The sequence below is a fragment of the Trematomus bernacchii genome, unplaced genomic scaffold, assembly GCF_902827165.1.
Source record: "Trematomus bernacchii unplaced genomic scaffold, fTreBer1.1, whole genome shotgun sequence".
Classification (NCBI taxonomy): Eukaryota; Metazoa; Chordata; class Actinopteri; order Perciformes; family Nototheniidae; genus Trematomus; species Trematomus bernacchii.
The window spans coordinates 8293505-8302964 of NW_022987641.1; the positions used below are offsets into that span (position 1 = coordinate 8293505).

General features: G+C 40.9%; 1 protein-coding gene across 1 annotated transcript; it reads right to left on the reverse strand.

The window, feature by feature from the left end:
• Positions 1-7239: 7239 nt before the first annotated feature.
• On the reverse strand, positions 7240-8742 carry LOC117484839 (amphoterin-induced protein 2-like). Its single transcript, XM_034133272.1, has one exon. It carries the CDS (start codon positions 8740-8742, stop codon positions 7240-7242), a length of 1503 nt encoding a protein of 500 aa, XP_033989163.1.
• Positions 8743-9460: the final 718 nt, after the last annotated feature.

The window sequence follows — 9460 nt, forward strand, 5'->3', positions numbered from 1 at the left end:
GGTGATGCTCATCCTTTCCCTGGATATTCTTTCAGCTCTTTGTTTTGGTTTAAAAGCCTTTAACTTCACTGTTTGGTTCACTCTCACAGCTCTAATCAGTGTCATTATGTCACTTAAAATTGTTTGTCAGCAGGATAAGTGAAAAAGGATTGGATTAACTTTTTATGACACTTGTTGAAAGGGTGTATAGCAAGTTAGAACGCATTACATTTTGTAGCAGATCCAAATAACGGGATGGCAACACAAATCATTTCTCACTTTGGTTAACATTGCCGGATAGGGCATTTAGCTTTAGAAAAGATCTGTGTTCCAAATGCCCTTTAGTTCCCAGCTGCTGATAACCCCACTGTGACAAAGCAACATGGCGACCAGCTAGTGAAGGTGGCAGGACATACAGAGCAAAACAGACATTTCCCTTTGTTTAGGGAAGGCCATTGGGAACTTTTTGGGCCGTTAAGGAGAGTAAAGTCTTCAAAGTCTCTATCGTCTTGACTTGCTACATCTTATCCCACAAACCAACCACCACACAAACATTTGGGAATTTGCGGTGATATTCCTCTGCCGCAGACAACTGACCTTATTTGATTCGTCCATCATTCTTACAAACATATCCCATCTGAACGAAACGCTCTATGTGCATTGTACTGAATCTCTTTCATGGACAAATGTATTATATTTTAGGCAACTGCCGAAGATGAACAGTATTAAACATTCTGAGAGTCTGTGATGCAGGTTCAGTTAAGCTTGAAATCAAATACATTTGATTGCCCAAATATTTATGTGTTCATGACCTGACGTCTCTGTTCATTTGGAATATTTACATCCACTGGAGGCCAAAACACATCAAGACGTTAGCTTCATGGTGTACAGATGAATCACCGCATGCTTCAGATAAGGAGGGCTGTTTGTCTGCTGGCGGGCAGATTGTTTGCACTCAGACACTCGAGAACAACGACTTGATGTCACATCCTGGATCATGGCTGACATGCCAGGAAAACTAAGAAACAACATGAAAAGAACCACAGCGGTTTCCAGGGCAACACAACTCAGAAGTTCTTGAAACAAAGTTGTTCATCTCTTATATTATGCCCTTGTGAAGTCACTTGGACTTTAGGGAAATTCAGGTTACTTGACAAACAATGCACCCTCCAGCAATATGACTGGGTCAAGTGTGATGGGGGGGAGGTAACTGCTATGGTTACAGCAAGGAAGCCTGATGTGAAATGAGGCTGAATTAATTCTGTCCTTGTATACTCCCTGTGTCTGAAACTCAGCCGTGTTGCTTTTCACTTCATTAAGCTGCCGTCATTAGCTTTTTATTGCAAATGATCTTCATTCTAAGCTGTCACTAGACTGAGTATGTGACCTTCTCTTGTCTCTTTCAGAGGAAATGTCACTAACAGACAAACACCTCAACTACATAACTGGGCTTAAGAGCTGCGAGAGTTTGTCAATTCAAGTTTTTTCAAGAGAGATTTAACTTATAATAAATGTTCTGTTTATACTGTACTGTGAATCCAAGACAATAATGTAAACTGGCGGCAGTTTCCAGTTTGCACATTTTAATGACAATCTGACCTCATGACCTCTAGTCCCAACTCCTTCCTCCCTCCGATTGTCCCACATTATGCCCAACAGCCTGGCTTATCAGTCATTATCATTCCTCCCTATCTTATTGTGGGCTGAACACTCACTCCTTCACCAGATAGCTCACTTTACTCTCACATCACTGAATCACACACTCCCCTCTCTCTGCCTCCCCCACTTTCACTGACAGGCCTCTTAAACTAAAGCATACAGAAAACATAATGTCTCTATCCTAAGCTCCTACTGCTCTACTCTCAAGCACGTCATCATTATAAGCTCGCTAAATAATGTTCATGACCTTTGATAATGATCTTTGAACTCCTTAAAAGGGTTACTTATACAGTATTGGTCTTATAGTTTGAAGTGTTGGTTTCATATTCATCTTTAAAGCTGTCTGGACGCAGTCATATAAAAAGGTATGGAAATGTGGCGTGTGGCGCAGTGGGCTAGTGCGTTTGTGTGCGGATCAGGGGGTCACAGGTTCAAACCCCACTGCAGTCAGTCTGTTGTGTTCCTGGGCAAGACACTTCACCCCAAATTGCTCCTGTGGGGATTGCCCACAGTATTGAGTATGTAAGTCGCTTTGTATAAAAGCGTCTAACAATAACATGTAATGTAAAAATGTAATGAAATGGCTGCCCTTAGATGCATACTGGAGATGATTCATATTGAATTGAATCATTTTTGTAAATACTAGTTTAAATAAACTCATTATTTCTCAAATTACTTCATCCATTTATTATTCTACATATTCAAACATCCCCCTTATGCCTCAAGTTCAAGCAGGAAGACTGGTTATACATTCAGTCACTCCACAGCTGCATATAATCATTTTATCATGGGTCTTCTCTTTTAACCAATTATATTTCACCACAATCTCCAGCAGCCAATCATCGTGCTGCAGTCAAACTTTAGGCCCGCCTCTACCCCATTTACCTCCTGTCATGATGTCCAGTGCCCAGGAGAGCGAATCCAAAGACCACACCTCATCACACCTCCTCTTCTTCCCATCTCCTCATCAAATCCAGATCTTCAGCATCACCACCCTTAAGATATACAATATCGGTATTGGGGTCTAATCGCCAAAGACTATAAACATTTATATCATATGCCGCATGCGTCAATAAATGTTCTTTAAATCAAAACATTTGGTCTCTCCTGATTTAACTGTAGCTGATTTAAATGCATGATAAGCATGATATCCCCGGGCGCTGTGCAATAGCTGCCCACTGCTCCTAGTACTAGACTCCTGGTACTAGGATGGGTTAAAAGCAGAGAACAAATGTCACTGTGTGTGCTGTGTGCTCTGCATGTGTGACCATTAAAGAGGGGTTCATCCCTCCCGATATTATTATTATTATATAGTGGAACAAATAGGACATCACAACATGAGTCCATCCTGCATGCTTGACAAAAACATGCTCCACAGCTTATTGACGCAGCTTCTCACAGTTATTACAGATGTTCTCCTGCAGGTTGTATGATTTCTGTGTTATCTTAAATGTCCTTTTTCATATGCGTTAGAAGCTCAAAGGTTTTCCAGATTAACTTCTCGTTAAACTGCTGCTTTCAATTATTCATCTGTTACATTTTTTATAGTCAATAATTCTTCACTTCCAATCATTATGAAAAACATGAAATATAAATGCATTTTCAAGGAGATTTTGTATTCATGCCAGCAGCATTACTCTAGTATGAGGTGTTCAAGGTGTGCTAAAAGCACAATAGGGTCATCCAAATGTCCACTCAAAGATTTGCTTTGTGCTGTAAATAGAGGAAGTGTCTATCAACTGGCATTCATTTTTCGTGTATGCTGTATACGAATATTGTTTAGGATTTATGAGCTACAGTTTGAAGTTCTCATTTTAAATAGAGAGTTAATCCAATCATGTCAAAGGAGAATTGTGGAAAGTATCATATTATCTTTGCTTATGAAACATAGATCTGCAGGAAGCAGGATCACACGTGTTTCTTGCAAAAAATCACGGTAATACAACTCGTCACATAGCTTTTAATGTAACTGCCAGAACATGGGGAATGGACTGTGGGGTTTAGAGGCCAACATTATTAATATCATGATAATCAAACAATTTTCTAAATGGCCCCATTGTCTGAAATGTGAACATATTAATGCTCCTATTCCAGCTACAACCCACACATCCATTACACTCCTTCAGCATCTGAATTATGGATAGTCATGAAATTACTGCATATAGATCGGGCTCAGAGATTAAAACGCCTCTGTGGTGTTGCACTGTATTTGTCTAATTTTGCAGGATTCCACAGAATTTCATACCTTATGTAAAAGTAAAATTATATTGTTACTGCTGATATAATACAAAAACTGCAATAGTATAGTGCAAACATATTTGGATTTAAATAACCCTTTATAAAAAATATGTCGTTTTTTGTTCCTCAAACCAAGATGTTACCTTTAAGGGAAAAACGGATATTAATGTCAAACTGCTGTGTTCTACATAAACAGTCTTCCACGTTTATGTGACTGTAGGATTTTTACACCAGCTATGGTTTTTCTGTCATAAATGTGTTGTATATAAGCATCTATTTTTTAAATATTTGTAGAATGCCCCTTCAAAACTTAAAAAAAACATAGGTGCCAGAAATTAAATCAGGATTAGGGTTCTCCATTTTTTACAGGCATTAGCTTGATATTGTTAACTGAAGTTACCACTAGCTGCAATGGGAAAAGCAGTAGTTTCTCTAGTGGAGAGACAACACCTCCTGCAACAGTCTAAATGTCCATCTGGACTTGTGAAAACACCTACTGTACGTCACGGTGAGAGGTGCGGGACATATAAATTAGTCCCAGTGGGATCTGTCACTAGCTGAGACCTCTATTCAACACCATGCCTCTGAAGGCTTTCTGTGTCCTCACTGCCCTTACAGTCAGGACAGAGGGTTAATTTAAACAAAAGTGATTGACAAAACGTATTTGTAATCGATGGACGTGTGTCTGAGCAGCAGCAACACAAAATCCCCGCTTGGACTCCAGACACAGGTGATGGACGTGGCTGATGAATCAGAGAGGAAGCTGAAATGACAGTTCCTGACTCGTACGCTAGAGCTCCATATCATCACGCTTAAATGATGTATGCATATAAAATAAGAAGCTATTGTTCGATCACATGCCAGTTGACCATCAGTCCCCAAACAAGAATCACCAAACCTTTCCCCCCCTGAGAAATGCACAAGAAAAATAAGGTTTTAAAAGGTTTTTTTTTTTTTTTTTTACACTAGCCATCCAAAAGGCTTGTAAGAGGATTTTTTAAATGCGATTTGTTGACTCACTCAGAGGTTATTTGTCATGCTCAAATCCTTCTGATGCAACACTACTTTTCATTTTTCACCCAAACGGCCTCTTTTCATTTGAGCTCAGAGTAATACTGAAAAACAGCTTTGACCAGATCTCTAGAGAGAAATGTGATGGAAATGAATAGAGCACAAGTCAGATATGAGCATTGCTGTTACATTCCCTTCACAATAGGATAAAAGACACACTCATATTGAAACATAACAGAAGTGTATATACAGACATTGAAGAAAGGACATGTGCGTCAAAGGGAACAAGGCTCTTCTTAGAAATTATTCCACACACATATAAAATAATTGAGGACGAATGTGGGTGTGTTCCGGGCGAAATCCCTCTGATTTCTGTGGCACTAATATGGGCTGATCCCTGAGTCCAAACCCCCCTCGTTTGATCCCATAAGGATCAGTTATTCTGAGTATCTGCCATTAGTAAAGCTGTGTGTCAGTGTAACAAGGTGGAAGGTTAGCAAGGAACTATATTTCTGACAGGATGAATAAGATCAGGATGAGTGATCAAGTGTTTATGCAAACGCACTGGTCCAGATCAGAGCTCTCTCGTCCCATCTGAGGACAGCAGCTTGTACAACGTTTACATGTTTGATATGGTGCTCGAATAATGGCAGTGTGAATACCTCAAATCCTCGTGAATTTTTTTTTTAAAACTCATCCATCCATATTTATCCAGCCATGCAGATACTTTTCATTTGCCTGCTCCACAATGCAATGGAAGTCAATAGAATAAAATGTATGGTATCACATTGGAAAGGGGCATTTAAAAAATTGGGCAAAATGTGTCGCTACAGATAACCCAAAACAAACAAGAGTGTGAGGGGACTTTTACTTGAGTAGTATTGAATCATTTAAATAATTTCAGTTTTAGAATGACCCTTTCAAGATGTTTTTGAAAGGTGAAACGCCGAAAAATAAAAAAAATGTAACTATTCATTTCTGCCCTAGTTCACAGTGAGCTCTGAGGATTATGAGTTTAGCGAGAACGCATCATCCAAATGCTATTTTATAAGAGCATTATTGATAGATTTTTTAGCCACTTGGGGTGCAGTGAGACAAACGTTTAATAACAACACTGATATATTATCACCTGATAAGGTAAAATACTGGATGTGTGAGCAAACACATCAAGCAGACTTGAAACGTCATTGCTGTTCATTTCGATTCTTGTTTCCAGCTACCTGCAAAATTCACTTTTATAATCCTGGTTAATTAGCAATGAACCGCCAGCACAACATTTAAGAGGACATATGCTCATTTTTAGGTTCATTTTTTAATCGTGTGCCTATACTGTGACATGTTCACGTGCTTAAACGTTCAAAAAGGTATTTATTTTTCTCATACTTCCTGTGCTGCACACCTCTTTTTACCCTCTGTCTGAAATGCTATCTAATTGAAGCGTGAGTGTTACATAGTGATGTCCCTATAAGTAAACAAAGGAGTCAAATCGAGGCATTTCAGGCAGAGGGGGAGACTGTGGGAGAGAAACTCCCTCTGGAGGGAGCCTTTGCAGACCCTTTACATGCACAAAAACCTATAAAACACACTACAGGAAAGGGAAACCAAAAATAGCTAAATAGGGCCCCTTTAAGGAGATACATATTCATTTGTGATCGTGTTTCTCCCCAAACCTCCTCTTTAAGAGAATTGCGCAATTTTGAATGAATTAAATGCATTTGTGTTTGACTAAACACAAGTTTGCATTCCTTTTGACATAGTTCATGTTTTGTAGGTTTCCACCCAAAAGCATCACGGCAGGCTTTGAAGCATTTCATTGCTTTTAATAAAGGAACTTTCATAGGGTTATACTTGATTTACATAATTCAAAGAAGACGTGAAGCAGACACAGCATGATCTGCAAAACATCAAAGTTCATGTCATTTCACACATGTTACTGACGTGTTTTGAAAATGATCCACATTACGAGACAGGCGGTGAAAAATAACAAGGGTCACTGTGGTGGCAGTGTCCACAAAGCATACACTGTGTAATGACCATCAATGCCTCTAGCAGCTCATCAAAACAGGTGAGAATATTCCTCTCAGTCCAATTAAAATCACTACCCATGTGTACATGATCTTTGCAATTACAATTTCCTGTGGTAACAGTGACATTTACATAAGAACACGTAATGTCAAAAACAGACAGCACTAACAGTTGAGAAGTTATTGAAAGGAGTGCACTTCCTGCTTTAGACTTAAACCCCACATAACTACTTTGCAAGAACAACATTACATTAAATCACATCAAATGGATTTTCTCATCTGCAACAAACATCCAGGGTTTAGACAAGACTACAGGAATGTGTTTGTGCTATGCCATTTGAGTAGGGTCTGTGAGGGTCTGTCCCACTGTCCTACTTCCATTCTTGAGAATTCCCTCAATGGTAACATGACCCAAATTAATGGCTGTTGTTTTTAGACCATCAACATCAGAGTCCTCTAACTGAGGCTCTAAGAAAGCCACTCTCTTTCCGTTTGACCGCCGCTGTCCTGATTCTACCTCTCTGGGGTCTGCACAGAGGACAAATGCTCGTCCTCCGCACCCTCCCGATGCCCCACCCCGGTTTTCCTGGCATCGACAGGGAGTGAGGTAGAGGTAGAGCAGCACCAGAATGATGCTGACCACGCAGGAAGCCAGGGTTGTGAATGCAGTATTGAAATGTTCGGCCCCTTTACGGCGCGTTAACCCGCTTGTGGAGGCCGTGCTTTGGTTTCCAACCACAACATTCACCTCAGGAGACTCTTTGGGGCCAAAGTGACGCCCTCGAGCTGCCACGCACACATACACACCAGAATCCTCCATCAGGGCTTCTTGGATTTCAAGGGTGCCATTGGGGGAGACTATTAGGCGAGCACTGGTATCGTTGGTTGATGATTTCAGCACAGTCTTTGGGGTAACCCAGAACACGTCCTGAGTTGGGGAAGTCAACCCTGGACATGGCACACTTAGCCATTTACCGGGATCTACTTGGTACGTGTTTGCCTCAACTGGCATATCTGAAACTACTTGCTGGCTACATTCAGGTCCTGAATCGTCTATACATGGGTATTCACCGCGGAAGACTATCAGGGGGCGATACTGTCTCCACATCCAGTACTCCAGCAAAGCGAGTAAAGCACAGTCACAGACCAAAGGATTTTCCTGTAAATAATTTCCACCTTGCAGGGGTAGAGACAGCAATCTCTGGACGGGAACCTTGGAAAGCATGTTGTTTGAAAGATCAAGAAAGGTCAGATTACGAGGCCCCCCAGGTTCCCAATAAAGCCCCAAGGGGAAAGCGTTCAGTCTGTTCCCGGAGAGGTAGAGCCTCTGCAGGCTGTAAAGATCACTGAAGGCACCGGGATTAATCTGGGAGATCTGGTTGCCAAACAACAGCAGCTCTTTCAGTTCCTTCAACCCCGAGAAGATGGACGAGTTCAGCACTGTTAGTTGGTTGGAAGAGATGTCCAGGTGGATGAGATACGGCGCCACAGTGAAGGCATTTCCCTCAATTTGGCTAATGGAGTTTCGGCTGAGAATCAGTGTAGCAAGCCGGTCAAACGGTCCGGAAGTCCAGTCCACAGGCAGGGCAGTGAGGGCATTGTGGCTCAGGTCCAACCGTGTGGCATAGCTTGGGAGATCAGAGGGTAGCACAGACAGATTGCGCCCGCTGCAGGAAATGATATCACTGGCACAAAGGCAGTAGGGTGGGCACATGGCCACAGAGGGAGGAAAGCCAAGACACAGAGAGAGCATCAAGGCTGCAGTGGCCCGGTTCCAGCGGTTGCCTCTAACACTGGTCTTCCCTAAAAGCTGTGAGGCAGTGGGACGCATCCTGGTGTTCCCGCAGGAAGGGCTCTCAGGTTACTGTCTCGCTGGGTGGACACATGTCAGGGTCACAAGCCTCCGATATAAACTGAAGAGATGACACACACAGGAAACAAAGAAGAGGAAACTCAAATTGATATTTATTTCATCCTGACATTCATATTTCATTTTGTATCTTCTTATTCCCCATATTGTTTTTAATTTCTCTGTTTTTATTTGATTTGTGTCTTATGGTTGGTTAGTTGCATATTTGTTCTGCTTCTTGTGGTCATTTATCTTTTGTTAATATATTCTCTAATAGGTTGTTGCTTTGTTTTATGTTATTGTCTGTTTTTATTGTCTGCTTCTTAACCTCTACTGCCACATTTATTATTTGTATGGACTGTCTGGATGTAATGCAGTCTTGTGTGTGTGAAAAAACATGTAGTACTATCACCTGCACACATTAACTGTTAGTATTTGCTTACACAAGTGCAACCTAATCCATAGAGGTTAGTAATGAATACACCTCCACCATATTCCCATTAATAATACAAGCTAATTGCTTCTTGCATTTGCTCACAACATCTTAAGTGTTTTCAATCCTAACATCTACTGCATAACACCTGACATGTTTAAGGGTCTCTGTCTTAAAACATATAGCGTTACAGTTGATTGTAGTAGTCAATGTGATATTACACGAGGAGTATTATACACAAACTCATGCAGTATTTCATATTGTAAT